Source organism: Lemur catta, chromosome 13 (assembly GCF_020740605.2).
Source record: "Lemur catta isolate mLemCat1 chromosome 13, mLemCat1.pri, whole genome shotgun sequence".
NCBI lineage: Eukaryota > Metazoa > Chordata > Mammalia > Primates > Lemuridae > Lemur > Lemur catta.
The window spans coordinates 60,792,802-60,818,533 of NC_059140.1; the positions used below are offsets into that span (position 1 = coordinate 60,792,802).

The 25,732-nt window shown below is 35.8% G+C and overlaps 1 protein-coding gene across 3 annotated transcripts in view; it reads right to left on the reverse strand.

Annotated features, from left to right (window-relative positions):
- Positions 1-6,058: 6,058 nt before the first annotated feature.
- CCDC122 (coiled-coil domain containing 122) overlaps positions 6,059-25,732 on the reverse strand; it is a 42,695-nt gene continuing 23,021 nt past the window's right edge. The window contains exons 5-7 of one of the 3 annotated variants that reach the window (XR_006738943.1): positions 24,760-24,958; positions 22,246-22,415; positions 6,059-6,754 (exon numbers count right to left, since the gene is read on the reverse strand). Coding sequence is in view for 2 of the 3 variants with exons in the window: in XM_045567230.1 (XP_045423186.1) it covers positions 24,809-24,958 (150 nt within the window). In the remaining variant the exon portion in view is untranslated. Of the gene's footprint in view, positions 6,755-20,939; positions 22,416-24,307; positions 24,959-25,732 lie in introns of those variants that run through there. The other 2 variants (XM_045567230.1, XM_045567229.1) reach the window with 2 other exon arrangements.

A 25,732-nucleotide genomic window follows, 5' to 3' on the forward strand; every position in this document is an offset into this window, starting at 1 on the left:
TGTTAACAGCATGTGAGAGTTCTGAGACAGGAATGTGTTACTTCAAGCTTTGAAGAGTGTTGGGCACACAAAGCTGGATTTCACAATAAGGGAGTTGGAGAATAGTAGTGAATAATGAAAAGGAGGATGTGAGAATGGCCATGCACTTCTCAGTGGCTACTTTCCTTAGATGTGGCAAGAAACAGTAGTAACCTTATTAGCTGTCCTAGATTTGGCCTGGAGGAATATTCACACACTAGTTGCTAGGAATGCCTTACAGCAACCCTTGATCATGCCAAAATCAAAAACAATGTATATATTTGATATGTGCACTTGCTCAGCGACCAAATCAACATCCTTTCTACTTATGCTAGCATCTTGCAGATGCATTCTCGTCTTTTAGGAGCTTTTAGCTAACTATCTTTTTCAATATGGTTCATCAAGGAAATTGGTGGGTGAACTTAATATGTCTTATTTCTCAGAATCATAATCAATAAAAGACCACCAACTCTTTCTCACCCACACAGTCTTTCTTAAATATATATATTGTTGTATTACAGCTCATGTCCTTAGTTCAGTTTTTCATTTTTCAACAAAACATCAATCAAACTATTTCTCTTGGAAGAAAGGCTTATTTAAAATGAAGACCTTATTATAACATATTCTAGGAATGCTTTAAATAATTATAGAATATACAATCCTGGATTCATTAATGCATTTCATGTCAGCATGGGGTAGTTCAATTTTACTATCCCTTTAACAAAGCCCTCTGAGATTTTAAGTTCTTTTTCAAGTTTTCATGCCTTGGAGGGGCATGCAGAGAAAATGACAGAGGAAAGCGGGTCTCAAGTCCTTACCTCAAGACCCTTACTTCTCCTTTATGTTTACTTTTCTTTACCTTTAATTTTCATATATTGATTAGCCACATATTAACTAACATCTCTGAACAAGGCAAAAGAATATATGTGTAATATATATGTACATATATGTAAATATGTGTATTATGTATATATTATATACATATTGACATCAGCTAAATTGACAAAGCTAAATATTTAAATATTGGCCAGTTCTATTTAAAGCAAATGATAGAAAAATACTTGTTAGGTATTATTCAAGGGGAGATTCATTTTTATTCACAAGAATAAACAAACGAATGGCCTAGAAACAATGCAATAGCATGTCCTTTGGTGTTCTGTGAATTCTACAAGTATATTTCACTTAATATTTTACACAGTGTTTTTAGATGCTTTCTAAAATGATTCTATTGTTATTTCTTTTACTATAACCCTTAAAAATATCTACAACTAATTTCTTATTGTGGCAAATCAGATTTTCATATATGAAATCATTTAAGGGCTCACCTATGCTCTGAGTAAATTTTTAATCACGTATTGAACATCTACATTTCAGGCATTGTGATAAAATACACCAATCACTTCCTGTAGGGCATGTATTATTATTCTCATTTTTTATAGATGACAAAGCTCTGCTTCAGAAAGGTTAAATAAGTTCCCAAGGTAAGAAAACTAATAAATGCTAGAATCTGTCTAGAAATCCAGATTTGTCTTTCTCCCAGGCCTGTGCTCTTTTCAGTATATTGTGCAGCCTCTCAAATTTTAAAACCATCAAGGTTTATACAGATATATGTACTTGCACACACATATACACACAGGCAGAGTAGGGTTCTTTCCTTTTAAAAATAGTCTTGACATCTAAAAAACAATTGCATTGGAAAGACATCTGTGGTGAACTTCTGACATTTTGGTATATACCTGCCTTGGTTTTAACCTTTACAAAATCTCAATTAGCTTTGGGCCAACCTTGATGAATCATCCTTGCTTTTAGTAAAGTAAGTATGATTTGTGAAGGAGACAGTTTCCCATTTTCTGCACCTCTAAAGACTTGTGTCATCAGGTACAGAAACTAACAATAGATTTAATAAGCTATTTATTTCTATAATGAGAGAAACCCTTATTATTCACTGGGAATAGGCTGCATTTGGGGATACTATAATAGATGGCAGAAATAACAATTGAAATTCTGAATATATTAGAACCACAGCATGTTGCAGACCAATTAAAATTGACAACCAAGTGAAGCAAATACACGTAGATAAATATAGAAAATTCAAGTTGTTGTTAGGGTGATGTTTTTCCTCTTTTCTCCTTACTACTGCATATTTTTCTTCCTTCTTGATATTCCATTTCATTTTGTTAATCTTTTTCTGCTTGGCTTCTGAATTTTAATTGAATTGAATGCTGATGGATAATCAAATTTTAATTCATCGTAGAATACCTTGGCACTTTGATGTATTTAGTGCCCTGATGTTGGGAAACTATCACTAACTAGAAATACTAGCTTTTGTAGACAATATGTAATTTTCATAATCTTAAACTAAGATGGGAAAAATAGATACCATGCTAAACATTTCAGCCATGTGTTCACCTCTCCATATTAAATTTGGTATTGGCAGCTGAGTAGGAGATTATAGGGTACAGTTGCTTTAACCTTCAACAGCAAATGATGCTTAGTGAATTGTCTCCCTGTGTCTCTAAAGCCCAGGAAGCTTAAATAAATAGGTTTGATGCTAATGATGAGAAAACGCAGTAAATTAGCATCACTTAGGTTGGAGGAGAGTTGGGGCTAAGTATATTGCTAATGGAGATAGGGGTTTTTTTTTCCTGAAGTTCTTGAAGAATGTTTTGTGTAAGGCATGCCTGACTATAGGACATTAAGTTTGATATAAAAACGTAGACAACAGACACCATTTATTAGGTATCTAGTATATATCATGCATTGTACTGGATGCTGTACATTACTTAATTTTATTTTCCTAATAACCCTATGGAGTAGGTGTTATCATCACAATTATATACTTGGTAAAACTGATGCTCAGGAAAGTTAATTACCATAGCTAGGGTCACGTAATTAGAGCTGTGACTGGAACTCCCAAGCCCATAGCTGTGCCCTTTCTGAGTTTAGTGACCTACCAACACCTATTATATATTAGCTCTTTCTCGTGTCAAAAGAGAGCAAAGTATTTGTTCATAAATGTATTATAATGTTTGAAAAAATAATATTAAAGAACAGCTAGGTGTAATCCTAACATTTAACACAAGTGCAGATCTGGCCTGAAACTGATTTTTAACTTTCATCTTTTTAAAAGAGATGGCAATTGTAGTGTGGATGGGAGTGAAGGGGTGGGGGAAGAAAAACAGCTGTCCTAGGAACACTGAAACAAAAGATCTAGTTAAATGCTTTCTACTCTCACACAAGATTAATAACCCTTAAAAATTTTCCTTATTTAATAAAATATGACAGAGTCATTCAATGCAGGCCCGGAAAAGGACATAATTATTGGGCTTCTTGTACATAATCCTTTTTAAAAATGGAGATTGAAGTTATATTATTCCAAAAACATGTTAAGTTTGGGGTGAGGGGAATATTTCCTCACAGAATTAATTTGTAAAAAGTAGCAAACACTGCCATCTACTGGGCTTTAATTTTCTCTTTGTTATAGGTTTTGCAGACGAGCATAATGTGTATATCTTGTGTACATAAATAAGAAAAGACATTTGTTATTGTCATGAAGATTTCAAGCTATTTAAAAATAATTGAGTGGCTATGTTTATTTCTTTCTGAATGTGTTGCGTTCTAAGCCACTTTATTATTAGTATTAAAAGAAATATTCGATAAAAATAAAATAATTACTTTCAAAGAAATCTATCTTGATATTTTGAGAAACCTTTCTAAAAATGAAGTTAAATTACCCTACATAGAGGCATCACCAAGTAAAACTTGAGAGACATCTGCACAGGTTTATGAAATAATTATTTCTGTTCAGCTGATGATTCTCTCCTTTCCCAGCTTGGTCTGATCTGCTTCAGAGGCTAACATATTTCCCTCTTTACAAAGAAGAGGAGGAAAAGAGAACCACTTTTTTTTAGCGAAGAGGTCATGGCCTACAGAGTAGGTACAAATGATCATTCTATGCTACCCACCTGGTAGAAAAGAAGGGGCTGGAAGTGTTGTCCCCAACCCTCTCCCCAAGAGGACTCAGCGCCCTGGGTCATCCGGCTTTCTCTACCAGTCATTGCCAACTCACCTGTGCACAAGATGGTTTATGACCCCCTCCCCAACCTCTGGCAATTCCCCAGAACAGTGTTTCTTGGATTGTGGTGACTGGACCACCAGCATCAGGACAACCTGGGTGCTTGCTGAAGATGCATGTTCCTGGCCTGAACCCAAGACACGCTGAATCATAAACCTCAGATCTGGCACCCAGGAATCTGCATTTAACAGGCTAGTTTATGCATTTTGGAGGTTGATAACCACTATCTAGAACCTTAGGACTCTTGATTTTGTAGCCTCTGTGGTACCTAAGATAGGACTGCAGGTGAGGGGCCTACAAGGCAGAGCAGTGTATGTCTCAAATTCAGGCCAAAATCCTGGCTTAAGGTTAACTATTAAAAATTAACATTAAAATTAATATAAAAATTAATATACAAGTATAGACACTGACAAAAAAGGAAACAGTGACGCAGATTATCAAAAATGCAACCAAATATAATTATATAGATACAATGTAGAGGAGTGTTATACTCTGCCCTACTTCTATTACCTTATGGAGATAACTAGAATCCTCAGATATTTTAAAAGTTTCAAAGGTAGGGCTCCCCAGATGGGTTTAAGAATTGCTTAGTGAATTATAAATTGATATGAAATGGAAAGCTCTGGTAAAACAAGATCTCGAGAATCTCTACCAATGTTTTCTCTCCCTAAGCATTTCTGTCAACCTCTAATACTGGAGAAATTAAGGAGTCAAGAGATGTGATTTGCTTTGAGGAGAGGATTGCCTTGAATAGAATTTAGAACACATGATTCCCACTCAAATGTGCTGCCCAGTAGAAGATGTTGCCAACAATTATATCAAACTGGGTTTACTGCCCACTCTGTACTGTTTCCAGGATTTAGATGTTAATTACTATTGAAGACAATAGCATGAGATATTTCTCAGCCCATCACTATGTTTTTCAGGGCCCATAAAGTGTCTGGGGTCTATGTGAATGGCTAATAAATATCTGCGGGTAATAGGTTTAGCTAAAATAAAATGATTCACATTAGGACAAAATGCCCTCCTCCATCCATTTGGAATTGTTTTATTTAATTGTATTCCACACTATTGGATCCCTAATATTTCTGTCAGTAATCAATGGAAATGATGATGGCATAAAATCTGCATGTCTAACATCTAATTTATCAAGAAAAATTAGCTGGTTTAAATACATAATTAGTTTATAAAATGTGTTTTTGAACACATTTAAAGAATGAGAGTTTTTATCTGCCAATTTCACTGAATAGGACTTTATGAGTGTTTGGGGAACTTTGAGGACAATTGTAAAAGAACTTGTAATCAATTGAAGGATGAGCCTTGGAAGAGTAGTATGGACTGTTGACCTCAAATTGTTATGAAACCATATCATCTTTCCAAAAACATATTCTGTGAGCGCTCAGAACAGCCATTTCTCCATTTCTCTTCCAACTTCTTTGCTTTCTGTTTCTTTTCTGAGAATGTTAACAGAGTTTGACAGGTTTAGGCTTTGTTACCTTTCTAAGGATTTGGAGATGTGTAATTGAAAAATCAAAAAGATTTGACAAATCAGAAAGCTGGAGTGAGAGACAGAATACGTAGAGGTGTGATTCTGGAGGGACCCCCAACCATGCCTCCTTCTTTTTAATTTGCAGACCCATTATGTAGGTTTATTTTCTTTGTTCTCTCTTTCCTGTTAACTAAGCATGTCAAAATTGACCCAGCAGCATTTAATAGCTCTTTAGAGATGAAGTGGAATACAGTGACATAGTAGCATCACCACTTTTAAGCACGAAATTTCGTTGTTTTAGAACTGTTATTAATATTGGGTAAATGCCTAGGTAACAGATTTTTTCCCCAGAACAGAATAAAGGGCTTTCTTTATTAACAGTATCCTGAAAATTAACAGAGAAGATCAATAGAATAGAAAATTGTCAAAACATGATGGTCCCCTGCTGCCACAGCAAAGACAAGGTAGACGGCAAACAGAAGCCAACTTTGTGACAATTAGTGATTAGCAGTGATTTGAGGATTTGAGCTACTGATCAACAGACTAAAAAAGAAAGAGGGAGGGCTGGAGAGGAGAAGGGGAAGAAACCTCTGTCTCCATTTTGCTCTACTGAAAAAGAAAATTCTGTTTTTAAACACTTGAATGAAAAACCAGAAGATACTTTTCATTGGATATCATAATTTATAAGATGACAAATTGGTTAGAAATCATTTCTTCAGCCTCTTATAGGATAATGGCAATTGACTTATCCTCCTCTACAATTATGCAAATTTCCAGGGAAATTTATTGCAATGGGCAAAACCTTCTTGGTCTACATTAATAGATAGATGATCAGGGGACAGCATTCATATAGATGACTTTACTATTTTATCAGGTATGACTCTCAAACCACAAACATAACGGTGCAAGTCTAGACTTCACATCATTCCTGTTTGGAGGAAAACTTAACCTCTGTCTTTCTTGGAAGCCCCACCCCACCCCCAAAATGTGTCATTCTTCTGGGATTTTGCACACCACCAGGTGGACACAGGGATTGTCGAGGATGGTTTCAGCCATCTCCAGAGGCTGCCTGTTGAAGTGGAAGGACCCCAGCAGAAAAAGGTCATTTGGAAGTTGTCTCACTGGGAGATGGTGCAGATTCGAATTCCCTGGTGGAGAGGTATTTAAATAGTCTGCAAATACAACCCAAGAAAGAGAGTCTACATTTTAATCACTGTTGAGTCAGAACCGCACACAGCAAAAGCTAAGTAAATAGGCTTTGGCTGTTTCTTCACAGCCCTCATCCTCCCCATTGGGGTGGCGAAGAGGTGGGGTGGTGTTGGGAGCTGGAGGTTAGAAGAAGACAGCAGGAGAAACAGCCTGCACTTGCTACGCCTAGTCCTGGTCCCCAAACAAAGTCATGTGAAATAAAGCTATAAAATAAGACACCAGGCTCTCTAGACCAGATGAACTCCCTGTGGATAACAGAGACACCCAAAACAAGATAACAGGAACTGAGTGGCCAGGGTGGGTGAGAGAAGGATAATCTTTTTGTTGAGAGAGAGAGAGAGAGAGAGACTCCAACCATCCTGTTTGCACCTCTGATCTAAGGTAGTTCTTGGAGCTATAGTACCAGGGTTAGAAAAGTCCCACCAGCCCCGAAGGAGACATCCAGCAGAGGCTTCTGGCTTCAGGCTTGAAAACTACCCAATCAGGAGTTAGTCATTTTCCACCAATCGGGACAGAGTGGGTCTGAATCCTTCATTTGCATGAACGCACCTAGTTTAGAGCTAAGGCGGGCACCTCCCCATGTTTAAGCAGGTCCCCTTTTGTTCCCTGGAGCACATTTTTCAGTTTGCAGTGGAGGCTGTGTCTCCTCAATCTGTAGATTGCTTATAGAAAGTTAAGCTCTCCCTTTATCCTCCACAGATCTCATGGTCTTTTGTTAACAGCCAGCAGTCAGACCTCAGTTGAGAGAAGGGGAGAAGTTTTAGTCTAAATAGGAAATAAAAATTATACTAACCTAAAGATGAGACTGCAGGTATGGTCGAAAATGACTAGAAATGCTATGGGATCTCTCTGAGATGTTGCTGACTGGTAGGGAGGATACATGGATGAAGACAGTGGTTTCCTGGTTGTATCCTAAAGAGAATGTGGTCTCTTTGATGGGCTGTGTCTCTTCCAGCCTGGCTGCTCTCTGATGCCTCCAGGTCCTCCTTCCTACCGGGTCACAGCCCTTACTTGAAGCCATTCTGCACTAGGCTCTTGCTACCCCCTTGAGGCTGCATCGGACTCCTCCCTACTCCAGGACCTTCCTTCCTGGAGAAAGCCCTCTCTTCCTATTTTTCTGATATCTGTGTATATCTCTGATTCAAGGATTCTCTTTTACTCCTTCTCCATAGTAGTTCCACCCACATGCTGAGTTACTGTGGTTGTTCCACAGCACACAACAGCTGTGATTTGAAATATCCCATCCTTTGCTTTCTTTTTCATCCAAATCCTGCCTGTCATCTCAGAGATAGCTCATGTTGTTCATTCCTCTGAAAATTTGTGAAACATATTTGGTACTTAATTGTATTCACTTTTTGATGTTGCTATACTGTTTAATGTCTTACTGGCACAACTGGGTGAGAGATAAAGGAGGGAAAGGACTGTATATTGCATATTATGCTGCAAAGAGATGCACTTAGTAGATGTACAATTGTTGAATAAATGATCCAGAACATCACCAATTGGAATACTTACTTAAATCAAGTTACACATTTATGTGGTGGGCACAAATGTCTGGCACATCTTAGATGTTTAATAAATATTAGCACTCTACTTGTAATCTGAGATGTTGGATTTGGTTTTAAAATAAACCAACAAACTAAACAAGTATGTTTAGGTATGTTTTCAGTTGTGTTTTCAGTTCAGCCTTATCTGTTACAACTTTTATATTTTCAACAATTCTGAGAGAATAACTATTTAAAATGGTGACCCTGAGATAAAAATCCACAGTTATGAATAAAGAAAAGTTAAAATGTATTTGACATATTGAGTTTACTAAATTCAATTTCCATCCAGTATTCTGTGCTTCCTAATCCCCGGAAACAAAACATTACTACACAACCACGGCCAAGCTGAGTTCAATGGGCTCACCATGGATTTACTCTAATCAGAATTTTAGATCATCAGTGCCAATCCCCTTTCTTATCCATGGCTTTGTGCTGTATGGCTGTTCTGTTCCTACCATTCATTCTCCTCACATGCACGAACTCTATGCTGTCTCCCTCCACTGTCTCCTTACCCTCTTTCTAAACAAAAGCTCCTTTGATTTCCGTCTTCCTCACTTTAAATTTTGTTTTTCCTTTACTCATTCTCTTTTTATTTTTCCCTCCTGTCTCAGGAGTGCTTTCTTCCCAAGGCTACACCTTCCTTATCCACCCAGGAGCCTGCACCCTCTCAGCCTTGTGGGATCTACTGCATCAATTATTTTCCACTCTCTTGCATCTTCAATGTTATGATTTTCATGAGCTCTACAAGCACGGTCAGATTTCCCAAGCTCTAAAAAATTCTCCTCTTTTAAATTATTGTGTCTTTAGCCTTTCATGGACTATCTCATTTTTCAAAAGTGCAGTAAACACAGGTTATCTCCATTTTTCTACTTCTTTCGTTTGAGGCATATCATCCCTCCAATTCTCACCTCTCAGGCCTCAAATTCCAGTCTCAGGGGGGTGAGCATGCATTCAGGTTCTAGGCCAAATCTAGCCACAAGACAGCTACCATCACCCCTTAGATTCACAGTTTTGAGTCTCTGTGTCAGGGCTCTAACCTGGAGTTCCAAATTCTGCCTGTGTCACTAGAGCTTGCTGAAGCCAAGCACCTTCCTGCTTCAGCTTCTTTCTGCCTGTGGCTGACACTGCTTTCCTCCCCTCTCACATTGGAGCAATAGACATTAAAATGTTAACTTCATTATTGATAAAGCTGATTGGAAACATGTGTTTAGATGTTTGGTCAACCTTGTTGAATTGAATTTTCTCCAGCAGCAGCAACCCAGAATGCACCCTTTCTGCACTTGGTTTGCAGGCTGACATGTGGGAAAGTCAGAGGCTACGTGTTCTTCCAAATTCACCAACGATAAGTCACTCATCTCTTGGGATAAAAGGAAGATCAGAGATAAGCTGAAAGCATTCCTCCCATAATTTTCTATCTCTGGGGAGTAGATTAGACATTTTCTTCCCTTAATGGAAACATGAGTCATGAGGAATAAATGTCCCCCACTGTCTATCCTCTACCCCCCTGCTGGGGCCTCTCCTGGCTCCTGTTCTGCAGAAACCTGTCTAATCTTGGCTAACACTGGTCCAGCTTGCACCAGCCCTGCTGCTGCTGGTATACACTTGCTCTTTAACCACACATACTGTGGTTTCTGCCCCAACAATCAACCCTAAGCTCTTGATTACCCAGTCTAGCAACCCTGTCTCAGTCCTTTTCTTCTCTGATTTCTCAGCTTTAAAATTTTGAATAGTTCCCATTTGATTATGGAAAAAGAGGCAATGATCATGGAGTCATGCACTGTATTTTTGCACACTGAGTTTCTTATTTAAAAATCATTATTTCTAATCAGAAAATAGTCCTCCTAACACCCAAGTCTGCTCTATTCTAGACTTTTCCAGAAATCAGCATTCATGTAAATATTACTTTCTACTGATGTAGTAGATGGATAGGAGCTTTGGGGTGAAAAGAGATTAGAGCTGGGCTTTGAATCCCAGTTATGACACTTACTAGCTATGGGACTTTTTCTGATTTCTCATCACTTTTGTAATTTTATTCATAAATTGGGGATTGACAGTGGCTAACATGTATTAAATATTTATGCTAATCACTGAGGACTTTATGTGCATTATCTATTATCTTTTCTCTCTTTGAGAGGGGCTCTCACTCTGTCATCCAGGCTGGAGTGTAGCCCCCCAAAGTGCTAGGATTACAGTCATGAACCACCATATCTAACCGCATTATCTTATTTAATTTTACAACAATTCCATGAAGTAAATTGTATTATTATTTTTATTTTACAGATTTAAAAATTGTGACTTAATGAATGTCAGAAACTTGCTCATAGTCACACAACCAGTAAGTGACAGAGTTTGGAATCAAATCTAGTAAAACATGTATTATAACTCAGGTTTTTATAACTCTGAAGTTAATGCTCTTAAAAACTAGGCTTTTCTTCTTTCTCTATGTGTAGTGTATGCAAAGACCCCCAACAGTGCCTGTATAGAGCATGAAGTCATTAGACAGTAGCTATCCTTCTCTTCCTTCTCCTCATTGTCATCATCACTATGAACAAAAGTTATATTCTAACTTGGCCAGCAGTCCTGTTGCAGCCTTTTTCAATTTGGTTTATTATCATGAATTTACTAAAAGTGATCAATCTCCCTTTTTCTCTGACCATTTTATAGTAGAATTGAAGACAATAATTATTAGATAAATTGACATGATGTTATTCATGTACTAGAAGAAAACATTGACATATTCCTTTATAAGCTAGGGACAGGAAAAACTTTCCTACCTATGACACAGAATATAGAAACAATAAAGAAAAATATTGATAAATTTACATAAAAATAAAACAGTTTTTGCATGGTAAAAGTAAGTATTATGAACAAAGTAAAAAGACAAATGACAACCTGGGAAAATACTTGCTACTCTATTACAAACAAAAGATAATACTGGCGTGAACACAGCTACATTGTCCAACAGGATAGAGTAGAATGCCCAGAAATAAAGCCTTACAGATATGGTCAGAAGACTTTTGACAAGGGTGCCAAGACCATTCAATAAGCTGAAGACAGTCTTTTCCACAAATGGTGCTGGGAAGACCAGATATCTACTTGCAAAAGAATGAAGTTGGAGCTTTCCCTTACATCATATACAAAAATAAACTCAAAATAGATTAAAGATCTACATGTAAGCACTACAATAGTAAAACTCTCAGAAGAAAAGATAAGGGAAAAGCTTCATAACATTGGATTTGGCAAGAATTTTTTTGGATATGACACTAAAAGTACCAGAAATTTAAAAAAATAGATAAATTGGACTATATTAAAATTTAAAAATTCTGTGCATCAAAGGACACAGTTGACAAAGTGAAAAGGCAAACACAGGATACAAGAAAATATTCACAGATTATATATCTGATAAGAAATTAATATCTAGAATATATAATGAATTCTTACACCTCAATAGTAATAACCACAACAACCTGGTTAAAAAACGGGCAAATAACTTGAATAGACATTTCTCCACAGAAGATATACAAATGGCCAATAAGCACATGAAAAGATGTTCAAACCACTTAGGGAAGTGCAAACAATGAGATACCACTTCACATCCATAAAGAGGGCTATTATGGAAAAAAAAAATGGCTAGTGTTGGCAAGGATGTGAAGAAATTAGGACCATTGTCCAATGCTGGTGGGAATGTAAAACGGTATAGATGCTGTGGAAAACAAAATACAGTTGATCCTTGAAGAACATGGGTTTGAACTGCACTAGTCCAATTATACACAGATTTTTTTCAGTTACTCTGAGTGCGCTGCCTCTCCTGCCTCCCCTTCCACCTGCCCCACCTATTCTGCCTCTGCCAGCCCTGAGACAGCAAGACCTTTCTACCTTCTCCTCCTCAGCTTGCTCAATGTGAAGACGACAAGATGACAAGGGTGAAGATTTATGATGATCCACTTCCCCTTAATAGTAAATATATTTTCTCTTCCTTACGATTTTCTTAATAACATTTGATTTTCTCTATCTTACTTTATTGTAAGAATACAGTATATAACATACAGCATATCTGTTGATCAACTATTTTATCAGTAAGTAAGTCAACAGTAAGCTATTAGTAGTGTTAAGTTTTGGGGGAATCAAAAGTTATACTCATATTTTTGACTATGCAGGGGTTGGCACTCCTAACTCCTGAGTTGTGCAAGGGTCAACTATAAACAGAATTACCATGTGATCCAGCAGTTCCACTCCTAGGTATATGTGTTAGTCCATTTAATGCTGCTATAACAGAATACCAGAGACTGGGTAATTTATAAAGAACAGAAATTTTTTTCTTACAGTTCTGGAGCCTGGAAGTCCAAGATCAAGGCCAGGTATGGCGAAGGCTTTCTGCTGTATCCTCCCATGGTGGAAAGTGGAAGGGCAAGAGGAAGATGGGCTCTGTGACCTCACATGGCAGCCAAGCAGAAAATTATGGGTGAATCTACTTCCTCAAGCACTTTTTATGACGGCATTAATTCACTCATGAGGGCTCTACCTAAACACCTCCCAGAAGGACCCACCTCCCAACACTATCGCTTTGGGGATAAAGTTTTTAACACATGAATTTTGGGGGATGCATTCAGAGCAAAGCAGTAATATATCCCCCCAAATTTAAAGCAGGGTCTCTGATTCTTATACACTCATGTTCATAGCAGCATTATTCACAATAGCTAAAATGTGACAGCAACCCAAATGTCCATTGATAGATAATGAATGGGTAAACAAAATGTGGTATATACATGCAATGGAATGTTATTTAGCTTGTTCATTGTAATAGCCAAAGATTAGAAACAGGCCAGATGTGATGGCTTAAGCCTGTAATCCAGCAGTTTGGGAGACCAGCGCAGGAGGATTTCTTGAGCCCAGGGGTCTGAGGCTGCAGTGAGCTATAACTGTGCCGCTGTACTCCAGCCTAGGTAACAGAGCAAGACCCTGTCTCTAAAACGAAACATAAATGAACAACACCCCCTCTCAAAAAATAGAAACAATCCAAATGTCCTAAATATCCATTAAGAGTTGAATAAGCCATAGACATCTATTAGAATGAAAAGCTATGCAGCTATAAAAAAGAAATTAGGAAGACCTCTATGTACCTCTATGGAAATATCTCTAGGATATATTTAGTAAAAAACAAACAAACAAGCAAAGCAAAAAAACAACAAAAAACCCCAACAAAGTTCAAAAGAGTATATGGTATGCTACTTTTTGTCTCATAAAGAGAGAAATACAGATTTTTTGTTTAAAAAGCAACAATGAAATGATGAATCTAAAACTAAATAAAAATGTTGTGCTATAGTGGGAACAAGAAAATAAGGAGAGAGAACAGAAATGGAATCCAGACCTCTCTAAATTTACCTCATTTTATAGCTTGAATTTGAAATTATATAAATAAATAATTAAAAAGCAAAATGAAATAAAGATATAAAACAAAGAGAAATGAATTTATATATTAATATCATTTGATGGCCTAGCTAGATATACAATTACTTTAAGGTATTTAAAAATACATATTTTCTCTGTTCATTGCTACTGGTATATCATAAGGGCAAAAAGATTTTTAAAAATCTCAAATTGTCTTATTAATAAAATTTTTATTGTTATTTTGACAACAAATATTTGTATTAATGTGATGTAGGAGCTAAGAGTTTCAGCATAAGAGAAAAAAATACAACTATAAAATTGAAGGTGTTAAGTAAAACTCTGTAATCTTTAATTTGACTTCTGAAAAATACAGTATAAACTGATGATTTTTTGGACCTAAAAATATTGATATTTCCTAGGAATAGTGACAACTCAGTTTTGATAAACACCCATAGTGCTCAGCTTGTGCGCTCTAAATATTATTTCCTAATACAGAAATAAGAGCTCCATGGTAAAGTGGCAGGTTTAAAGTCTGAACGGGGAATGTAGATGGTAAGGCTGGGACAACTTGTCTCTCCTTAAGGCAAGTCAGTTATGAAAAATTTGGGATTATGTCAAAGGACATAGAAACTAACTTGAGAAGCCCCCACTGGTCAAAGATAGGGCTATTTGAACATCAATAATAATACTGTCATTCATTAAAACATCAAATATATAAAAATCTATAGTTCATTATAATGCTTTAAAAGGAAAGCCTGGTTTCTTACCTTTGCATGTTGCTAGAACATTAGTTTATTATTCTGAAAACTGAAAATTAAAATGAGAGAATCAAGCATCAATCCTGCCTTTCTCATATGAACCATATTTCTGGTTAACCAAAGAGTTGATGAAGCAAAATTATTCTTTGCGTAAGAATCACAGCAAATAAATCAGTTTCTCATCTCTAAAATGGGAACATTTGTGATCTACTTTCTAGTGTTACTGTGGCTCACAGTGAAGGCTCAGTAAATGTTAGCTTTTATAATTATTCTTTTTGAAGAGTATACTTTCTTTTTTTGAAGATGTTCTGTAAAAGAGAACACATGTGGTATTGAGAATATTCTTGAAATTTGTATTCCTACTTGGAACAATGTTTTATTTCACCTGACAATATTACTATCCCAAACCAAATTTTATTCTCAAATATCATAACCCATATGCTATCCCATAAGGTCCAGGATGAGCCAATAAGAACAGTATATTAATTAACAATAAATATGCTGGAAGTTCCTTTCTCCAGCAAGAAGTTTAATCCTTTGTATGCCAACATAATCTCTCAGATTGGGGAAGTGAGTTCGACGTGAGTGAACAATATATGACTACCATTAAAAGCACTGGTAAAATTAGGTTGCATTAATAAAAAACTGAGTCCTAAATATGGGACAAGATAGGGCTCTCCTGTAAGCAGCTAATCAGACTATATTTTAAGTATCATTTTCTATCCTGCATCTTTCATAGGACAATGTCAAGACAGAGTTATATCCAAAGGGATGTGACTAGGATGGTGAAAGGATTTGAACTTATGCCACATAAGTTATTGTAGACCTGGAAATATTTAGCCCAGAGAAAACAGTACTTGGTCTGGACATGGGCTAAATATTCCCAGCTCTTTGAAACATAACTTGTAGTCACTTTTTGAAAAACATAATTGGGAATATATTGTTCGTAATGCTTTGTAGTCTACTTTTTCTTTTAACTCATTCTATGAATTCATACTCTTGGTAAGATGCACATTATTAAACTCTCTTTTCCCCCAATTTAATAAGGTATATTTGGCCTTTTTTTGTTCACTCTATACCAGTGCCCAACATATTAAATAGTGCTGTATTTTTAATTCACATTCCAAGGATGCATACAATTTCAGGGACATTGATATTCTTGAACTTATTTGTCTAAATTGTGATATATTTGCAACCATAATAGTTAATATCACAAAATACACATTTTCTCTTTGGTATATGGGATATTAAACCCTGTTACTGTGGTTGTTTATTTATTGGCTACTTGGTGCTTTTGCATTTTGCTGTCTATATTATTTCTCAAATATCCCTGGTTAAAGGCAGCCATAATTGTGCTAAACTGTATCTGAAAATTAAAGCATCTGGGAAACATCCTAATGAAAGCTCAAAACTCCCTTTGTACAAGAAAATTAGCACTCTCTAAGGCCTAATAAGCATGGTTAAGGATACCTCTGATGGCAAAACTCTGAAAAGTACTCAAAACCCCTGTGCCATCAGCTAATGGAATATCGTAATTCTAGAGAGAAAAGTAAAGAATACTTGAAAGTGATGAAAATAGAGGTTATTTTCTGTGGTGCAAAAAATAATTTAATAGACACAGAAAGATGGTTTCCTAAAAATGATTTTGCTACAGGTATAATTAGGAAAGATATAAAGTGTGTCATTGGGAAAAACTATCCTAGAATTACAGTTAAATTTCATAATCATGCATAACCATATAGAAACAATAAAACAAAGTGAAATTGCCCAAAATCATCTTAAATATTCACTAAATTTATGATTGTATTATATTCAGATAAATATAATGATTTCCATCTTTAATAAGAATTTTCCTTTCTATTCCCAGACAATCCCACTTGGCTAGCTATATTTCCATGAAGCTTAATACAGCTTTCTTTTTTAACAAAAAGATGGAATATTTTATATAATTTTTCAATATATAAAGCTCTTTAAAAGCATGGTTCAAAATATTTATAATGGAGGAACACAAAAGCATATTTCTTATGGCTTGTTAAGCACACTTATTTTCATTAGAGCTACCTAAAAGTATCATTACATTTTCCAGAGAAGCAATTTTTAAAAAAAGCTTTCATCTTTATAAACATTCATACATTTTGGCTTAAAATTATAAAAGTAGATTTTGGAAGTAGTCCAGGAACAAATAATTTTCATGTTCTTTTATAAATGGTAAATTAATTATCTTTTATTTGGTATCATCCTGTCACCCAAATGCTAGCCTGTCCATAATAAAGCCCTATGTTTAAAAGCTTAAAATTATTTTAACCTATTCTAAGCAGGAAGTTCTACATAGGTTCTTTAAAGTGAAGGCCCCCCGCCCCTCCCCGACCACACACACACACACACACACATACACACATAAATTTGGTTCAGAAATTATGATGTAGATTTCTTAGTACAGTTGACCCTTGAACAACACAGGTTTGAACCGCGTGGGTCCACTTTTATGGGGATCTTTTTCAATCAAAAGCGGATTAAAAATACAGTATTTGCAGAATATGAAACCCATGTTTATGAAGGGCTGACTTCCTATATGCAGGGCTGCCTGCAGGGCTTGGGTGTGTGTGGACTTTGGTATATGTTGTGGCGGGGCCTGGAACCAAACCCCTGTGTGTACCGTGGGACAACTGTACTCCTAAACTGTGGCATTACAAAGAAATTGAGGCACGTTAAATGTAGTTCAGCTTTACTGTAGCTGTAACCATTGCACATGGTCCTAAAGGCTGAGTTGGGCTTGACTCCTGGTTGTAGGAGAGAGTACTTTCAGGCAGAGGGAATAATATGTGAAAACACATGCTTAGAGAAGAGTTAGAATTTTGTTTGGGCTGAAATACAGGGTTTGTCTTACATAGAATGGGAAAAAATTAGGGTGGACAAGCAGGTTGGAGACAGATTTTTATGTGTTTGCTATTTACTTGTGACATGGATTTTGTGCCCATGGAAAGGTTTTTTGTCTTTCTTTCTTTTTAGAAGAGGAATCAGGTGCTCAATTTTTACTCAAAGAAGATAACTCAAGCAATAGTATCAAGAATTAAAATTAGAGCTAGAAGAGGCTGAAGATAGGAATGTTGGGGGATTTTGATAATGAGAATAATGCTTAATTGATTATCTTATTCACTAATTTATTCAACATACATCAGAGCACCTATTATGTGCCAGGTATCTACTAGCTAGTGGAGATGCAGAGGGGAATAACATAGGAACCTCCAGAGGAAGTTCTAACTGAGGAGTAGACACACCCATGAGAACTTACACTTGCTTGGCAACCCACTGCAAATGTCACCTCTTCTTTTAAGAATCCCCACCCCCAGTTGGGAGTAATTGCTCCTTATTTTGTGTTTCCAAAATAAAATATGGGCTTGGTTTATGCTTCTGTTACAGGATGTTTTACATTGTATTTGAGCCTATCATATATACATGTCTCTCTTTCCTACTAAATTGATGTCCTGGGTGAAAAGAATTATGTCATATTTATTTTTGCAGTTACCTAACACAGAGAAGGTACAACATGAAAATTGATTAGAATTCTTGGCCATCAGTTCCCTGTTTTTGGACCTAGATCACAGTACTTGGCTTCTTTTTTTAGCCTATATAACAAAAGTTGATATTCAAAGTTTGCTCCTGTTGCTGTGCCCCACTTAGGTAAGTGTAGGACATTTTGCAGCAGCTTTAAATTATTCATATATAATCTAAAAATTTTGAGGACTAACAACATTAATGTTTACAAGTGTTTTGAGGTCAAGGCTAACAAAAACAGTTAACCTAGGGTAAAATCATTTTTATAACAGTAACAATCATTTTTGATAAGTTGTTACTAATTTTATATTTTAAGTTTTGATATAGTAAAAACATCACAAAGATATTATATTGTTGTTGGCAATAAATACTCTTAAAGTTACTGCAAATTTTTTGTAACCGTGATGGCGGATGGTATGACTGATATTTCACAATGTTTTGTCCTATAGATTCATATTCCTTTCTAATTTTCTCAGCTACTTGCTCTTGATCTGCATCAGACTATTTTTCTAGTGTTTTTGAGCTGCAGATGGGATAATGAGTGATTAGAAGGGAGAATTGCTAATTTTAGAAGATGGAAAAGATGAAAAAGAACGGTTTAAGAGAACCAAGATGATCATATGAGAACACAGGACCAGTGGATGCGCACACATGATTTACTCCTGTCCCTGTCCCTGTCTTTGTCATCTTTTTAGCACAAGAGCAACCAAAATGTTTGCCCCCATTATCACTATTTTAGTCTGGTTGTACAAGTCTTTTAGAAAGTTTGTCTAAAATTATATGACCTCAACACAGTCAAAAAATGTCCTAAATTTTTAATTTGGGGTTTCAGAATCTAGATTTATTTATCAAATATATTGTTTGTAGCAACACAGTACTTCCTAAGGGCGCTAACATCAAACAATAATAATACAAAATAATGATTTGTTATTTTTGAAAGCTAATGCTGTACTTTTTGTACTAAAATAAAACTAATAGTATACTTTTATTAATGTACTAAAGTACATGGAATGAAATTTGTGCCTTTTGGCTTCCTTTCTTTAAAGCAAATAAATGATATCACAATTACACCAAATGGGATGGTGATTACATTTCAATGGCAAAGGTGGTAAGTTTCTTCCTTTTTTCTTCCTTCCTCCCTCCCTCCCTCCTTCCTTCCCTCCCTCCCTTCTTTCCTTCCTTCCTTCCTTTCTTTTGTTTTGGCTGTTGCTGGGGGTGAAATTGATCTGGGTCTGGGATGAGGGAAGAACAGGAGTAGAACAATAGTCATCTCTTGAAAATAGAGATTTCAATGTCTGATTAATTTTGCAAGGTGACTTAGTTTGGGATTCCCGGAAGCAGATTCTGAGATGAGGATTCTTGAGCAAATGATTTATTATTGAAGTCTTCCAAGGAGAAATTGGTAAGAGAAGTGAGACTGGTAAGGAGGAAAAAATCCAAGCAAGGCTACAATATCAAGCAAAGTCTTTTGAGGGTAGCAAACCTCCCAAAGAAAGTCTTAGGTAAGAGCTATAAGAGGCAGAAGTGTGCCTCAATTAGGAGAGGGCTACTCAAAAGGATTGAAAAAAAGGATCTCAGAGGATCTGGGCAGAGCATTGACTGTGTCTATTACACAATGTTTCAGAGAAAATTTTTCTTTGTGAGACATTTCAAAGTAAAGAAACAATTTTTCTCTGGCATAAAACAGTTATAAACAAAGATATTATTTTCAATGATTGAGATCTAACTTGAGAGCAGTGGACTAAGCTTTGGAGTTACAACAAAAATGAGCATTGGAGCCTGAAGATGATGCAACTTACGGCTGTGTAGGGACTGAAAGAGCTAAGATATGAATGAGGAACTGGCATCTATGATGGAAAGAGATGAAAGAAACATGAGAGAATTACACTAATTATTAGGAAAATGTGTGTGAGTAAATTACATTGACAGATTAATTGCAACTGGAAGGCTTAGAAGATGAATAGTCTGAAGAAGTGGAATATTAGAAAAAGGATGGATCCTTCTAAGAATTGAATGCTTTATACAAATATGTATGAACCACAAATTAAAATTAAAATATTATCAACATTATCTAACTGCCCAGCAAAGCCAATATTACATCTAAAGGATGGAAGTGTTCTCAGAGAGGTCTCACCTTCAGGAATGACACTTGTCTCTGTAGAAAAAGGTGGACAAAGAGAAAATCATGTGATGTTTTTTGCCAAGTAGATGTGTTGACATCTGACTGGATCACTGTACATAAGTTAATTAACACGAGGTCACTGAAGACAAAACAACTCATGCAAATTGTAGGCTTGCTGTTTTGTTTTTCCATGTTACATACACAAAGAAGCCCTAAGGATTCAGGGAGAAACAGTTCCGAAAGCACTTTAAGGAAGCTTCTCCAATAAAAGCACAGGGCTTACACATGTAAAATAATGTCTGGAGAGTAACAATAGCAGATACAGTGGATGATGCATCTTGACTCATTTATTTTGGACAAAAAATATTTAAAATTTTATCTTAGACTGGCAGTGTTATTACCACTGCCTCTGAATTACCTTGTGCTATGTGATTGAGCAATGCCGACAATTATCTGTAATTTAAGTGTTTTATTCCAATTTTGACATGGTTTTTATGCCAGAGAGGTTTTGGGTAAGAAGGCTTTTAAAAGTATTTATCACATGAACTCTGGTTTTGCTTTTGGAATACATCGTCTGATTAATTAAGAGGCTGAAGTTTCATTACTTCACGTCTGTCTTCACTGGATTATGTAAACAGCAACCCTGTCATTACCAAATCATATGCTATTTTTATTTTTCTAAAGATCTAGAGCTCCCAGCCGTCATTTAAATGGAACATTACAGAAACAGAAAAAGCAATTTGGAGTGTCCCATTCTTAGCTATGTGTTGAATAAATCTATTTCGCTTTTAGTATCTGTTTCAATTTATTTTTCTTGGTTTTGGTTATAGTTCAGTAACATTCAAGAGAAAGTGTTATAGGGTATCTAATGTGATATAGAAGACCCATTCCTTATATTGGCAAATTTATTAGCAGAGAAAAAAATGCTTCCCCTAGAAATACATTATAAATTCATATAACATACACTGTTTTTGACAGGCACATAACTTTTAGCTTCTGATCATTAGCTTTAGTAAGCACTAGTTTAGTTAATGAAAAATAAAATATTTACAAACATTGAAAATATGAGAAACTAAACTATAAGCAACTAAAAATCAAAACCATGTGTTCTTCTGAATCACTGACTGCCCTCCCCCAAAGAGTTCCAAATTGTTATAGTATTATTAATATAGCCCTTATACCTCTATGGATTAACAGTGAATTCCATATTCAATGTAAGATAACATAGAAACTTGGAGTTTTAGGTGAAATCTCCTATATGAACTTTAAAAGGCCAAAGCGATTTTTATAAACAAGATTCCATTTTCCTTAGCCAAAATATTTTACTGACACTGACCCTCATGTAGTGTTACCTATGCATTTGAGTGCTGTTTATTTTTAATAATAAAATTTCACTTTGATTAAATTTATTGTATGCCTTGTAATCTATCAAAATGATAAATGTATAATTATTATTTATAGTAAAAATGATGCTTACCTTTGGAATAATTTTCTTATAGTACCATGTAGCTAATTTAGGGCTTTGAATTTCAGTTCTACCTCTGATAACCTGTGTGATGAGATCTTAGGCAAGTTACTTAACTTGTGAAGCCTCAGTATCTCCCTCTGTAAATGAGGGATGCTAATATTTACCTTAAACCGTTATTTTGAGAATTGAGTAGAAAATAGCATGATTAATCACGTGACTGTAAGAGACATGGCCTAACAGAGAACATGTAGATCATTTTATGCTAGCCATGAAAGTGTTCATGATGGCGGACTTGACTGGCTCTAATGTGCATGATCTGGTGATTTCCGTAGTATCTCAAAAGTATGTATCATTTTTTTATATTAGTCAACTATAATTTGCCCACAGATTTCCCATCTAGTATTTTGAGATATTAACTGAGGTTTTTTTTCCTCCCTCTGCTTCCTTGCACTAGTTACCTTTCACTCATCATTTAGGTCAGCGGTCCCCAGCCTTTTTGGCACAAGGGACTAGTTTCATGAAAGACAATTTTTCTGAGAGGGAGGAGGTGGGAAGGAGAGGAGGGGGAGGCGCAGCTCATCAATAATGAAGGTTCGCTTTCTTTCCCGCCACTCACCTCCAGCTGTGCGACCTGGTTCCTGAGTTTCACAGAAGACAATTTTTCCACAGATGGGGAGGTGGTGGGGGGCAGGGGACAGAGCTCAGGCGGTGATGTGCAGCTTGGTACCGGTCCAGGGACTTGGGGACCGCAGATGTAGGTAATAGCACCTAGCAGGCCAGATACTGCTGAGAATTAAGAAGTTATTTGTTAGCTTTGAGCTTCATATTAGGCTTTTTAAAAAAGTCCACAGTAGAAATGATATGCTTGACATCATAGCTTTGCTTTCCTTTGCAGAAGACTGGGTATTTTGAGAAAGAAAATTTTTGCTGAGCTGTTCAAAGTGCTGAGAACCTTATAAAACTCAGTTTATACCAGAAAGCAGAGTGGGAAAGAATGCATGGATAGAATAACAGGTCCTGAAAAATAAAACTTGTCCAGCATACAGAGAAAATTAAATAAGACTAGAAGAGGTCTTGTGATTGGACAAGAGACTAGAGAAAACGATTGCAGGTACAGCATAGACAGAACATGATGCTTGCCACCAGGAAGAATGCATTACATCTCTGCAGGGTCCAGTGAGGTCAGAGAATGACACTTGGACCAGAGCTCTGTCCCTCTGATGACAAAACAATTTACCCACTAAATCATCAGGCTGGAGATGCTTCAAGATTTAGTTCTTCTTAATTAATCTGAAAACCTCTATTACCTGAAATAGTTTTCAAGATTAGAAAGAGCAAGGAAAAAAATGTTTCTCTTTCTTTTTTTTTTTTTTTTTTTGAGACAGAGTCTTGCTCTGTTGCCCGGGCTAGAGTGAGTGCCATGGCGTCAGCCTAGCTCACAGCAACCTCAAACTCCTGGGCTTAAGCAATCCTACTGCCTCAGCCTCCCGAGTAGCTGGGACTACAGGCATGCGCCACCATGCCCGGCTAATTTTTTGTATATATATTTTTAGTTGTCCAGATAATTTTTATTTCTATTTTTAGTAGAGACGGGGTCTCGCTCAGGCTGGTCTCGAACTCTTGACCTCGAGCGATCCACCTGCCTCGGCCTCCCAGAGTGCTAGGATTACAGGCGTGAGCCACCGCGCCCGGCCAAAATGTTTCTCTTTCAAATAATTTTTTAACTGTCAAAAATTTTTAATGGCACATGTATCATAAGCAAGAATATTTTAGAAAACTACGTTAAAAATTACTTTCACAATTGGGCACATTACCTTAAGCAGATTAAACCTATTTTCTTTACATCTTAATTGAAGAATAAACTTTCAAAAACATAACTCAAGGTGTTACCATGTATAAATATTTTGAATCTCATCATAAAATTAAAGAGTTTAGAAAGCTAGAATTTTTATTTTATAAGCTATAAATAGAATGAAGTATAACTACAAGAAAACCTTTTTAATACTCAGATTACATCAAAATATATTTATATAATCAGCATTTGGTTCAGCTTTGTCTTCAGCTAAACATAGTGGGTACTCCCCATAATCTGTAGGTTTAACCATTTTCATCTGTAGCTATTTTTCTGAGTCATAGACCAAAGCTGATTGTGTTACAGATAAACCATTTGAAGTGTTAGCCATAGTAAGCCATGATAAGCCATAATAAAACTATTAACGTTAGACATAATAAGATTATTAATATCAGGTTTTATATCAGCTATACTCTTACCAAATCTCATGCACATAGAAAGATGAGGAGAAAATGGACTTGAAATATCTTTTTGATGTTGTTTCAAATCACTTAATCCTGTAAGTGCATATTTAAAACCATATCTTCAATAATTAATATTTTGGTTTTGTTTCTAAATATTTAACTTAATGGAGCCATGAAAGGGGGCACTTTATCTTGAAAGGGACAAGAAACATTTGATTTATTGCCATGGACATAGCATTTACCTTCCAATGAGGAAAGAAAAATGTTAGTCTATAATAATTAACACTCTTAAGAGTTTACCTTACATGATATTATAACTTTAGTCACAATAAGAATAAAGAATTTATAGACAGAAAAGTGAACAAAAGATTTTATGTATTGCAAGACTCTACAATATGTCATTTAATAACAAAGAAAAATGATTGCTGTCTTCTGGATAAAAGAGAAAACTGAGTAGAATATCTGAAGCATTGAATATATAAAAACATCATTATAAATATCAATATTTATGGGCTACTGTGAAGGCAGCTGTAAATAAAATAAGTTCTAATAAAAAGTTTAAAACAGACAACCATTTTTAAATACCTTAACAATTTAAATCATTGAAAATCCAAATGTTTCCTTTCTTCTAAATTTTTACTTCATAGGGCAGTGAATGCAAACATAGTTATAAACATGTACTCATGAGTATAATTCATCTTACACAGTCAATAGCATTCCTATTGTCTATCTACTGCTATCAATTGTAGGGTTGGAAGGCACTTTAACAAATGGATGACTCATTCCAAAAATATATATATCTGTCATTAAGACAGGCTTCTGATAGTAGATGCTCATTATTAAGAACCCAAAAGATTTTCTCAACATTCTGTACCATAATTTTTGTTGGCATGGTCTATGTTCCACATTGCCCAATGGCAATGTTATTCTTGCATTCCAATGCATTTTCTGAGTTCAGCTGCAGTTTCTTCCAGTTGTTGAATGTTCCATTGCCATTGTCTTCTATGTGACTGAAGCTTGTTCACTTGACAACGCAAACGCTTAAGAATTGCATCATATCTCTTATGTTGAACCTATTAAAAGAGAAGGACATATCAATAGGGCTTATGAAATATAAATAGTAAATAGCTATAAAGGATATTTTGACTACTCTAAAAAGGAAAGCACTTATTTAGAAACTATTCACTGTAAATAATAATAAAAATAAACAGTAATTGTGTAAGTATTTATTCAACACTTATTACATGTTAGACACTATGCTGAGAGCTTTCTACATATAATTAAATTCTCACAACTCCTTAGGATATGGGTATATTATTATCCTCATTTTTGTGTGAGAAAACCAAAGATCAAAGAGTTTTAGTAATTTGACTAAGTTTTCATAGATAGCAAATGATGGTGTTTGGGATTTGAACCCAAGCATCCATGATGGAGTACGTTCTACTTGTCAGAGCAGTTACCAGTGTTAAACTAAATTTGGCCTGAGGGATTCTGTGCTTTGAGTCCCTATGTAAGGAACTGCAACCTAATTTAGTATTTAAACTAACTGAATACCTACCTTAGGAGTATACTTTTGTAACAGCTGAGTCTCAGCCAATGACAGCAAACAGCTAAGCTTCAATCACAGAGAGCTAACAGATCAGAACCATTCAAATAAAGCGACACTGAGCTGTAACCAATCAAGCTGTTTCTATACTTCACTTCCATTTTCTGCCCCTAAATGCTGCCTGCCCACGTTGTAGAGCAGAGGTCTCTGAACCTCTGCTGGTTCTGAGAGATGCCTAATTCTTGAATCCTTTGTTCAGTTAAGCTTTGTTAAATTTAATTTGTCTAAAGTTTTTCTTTTA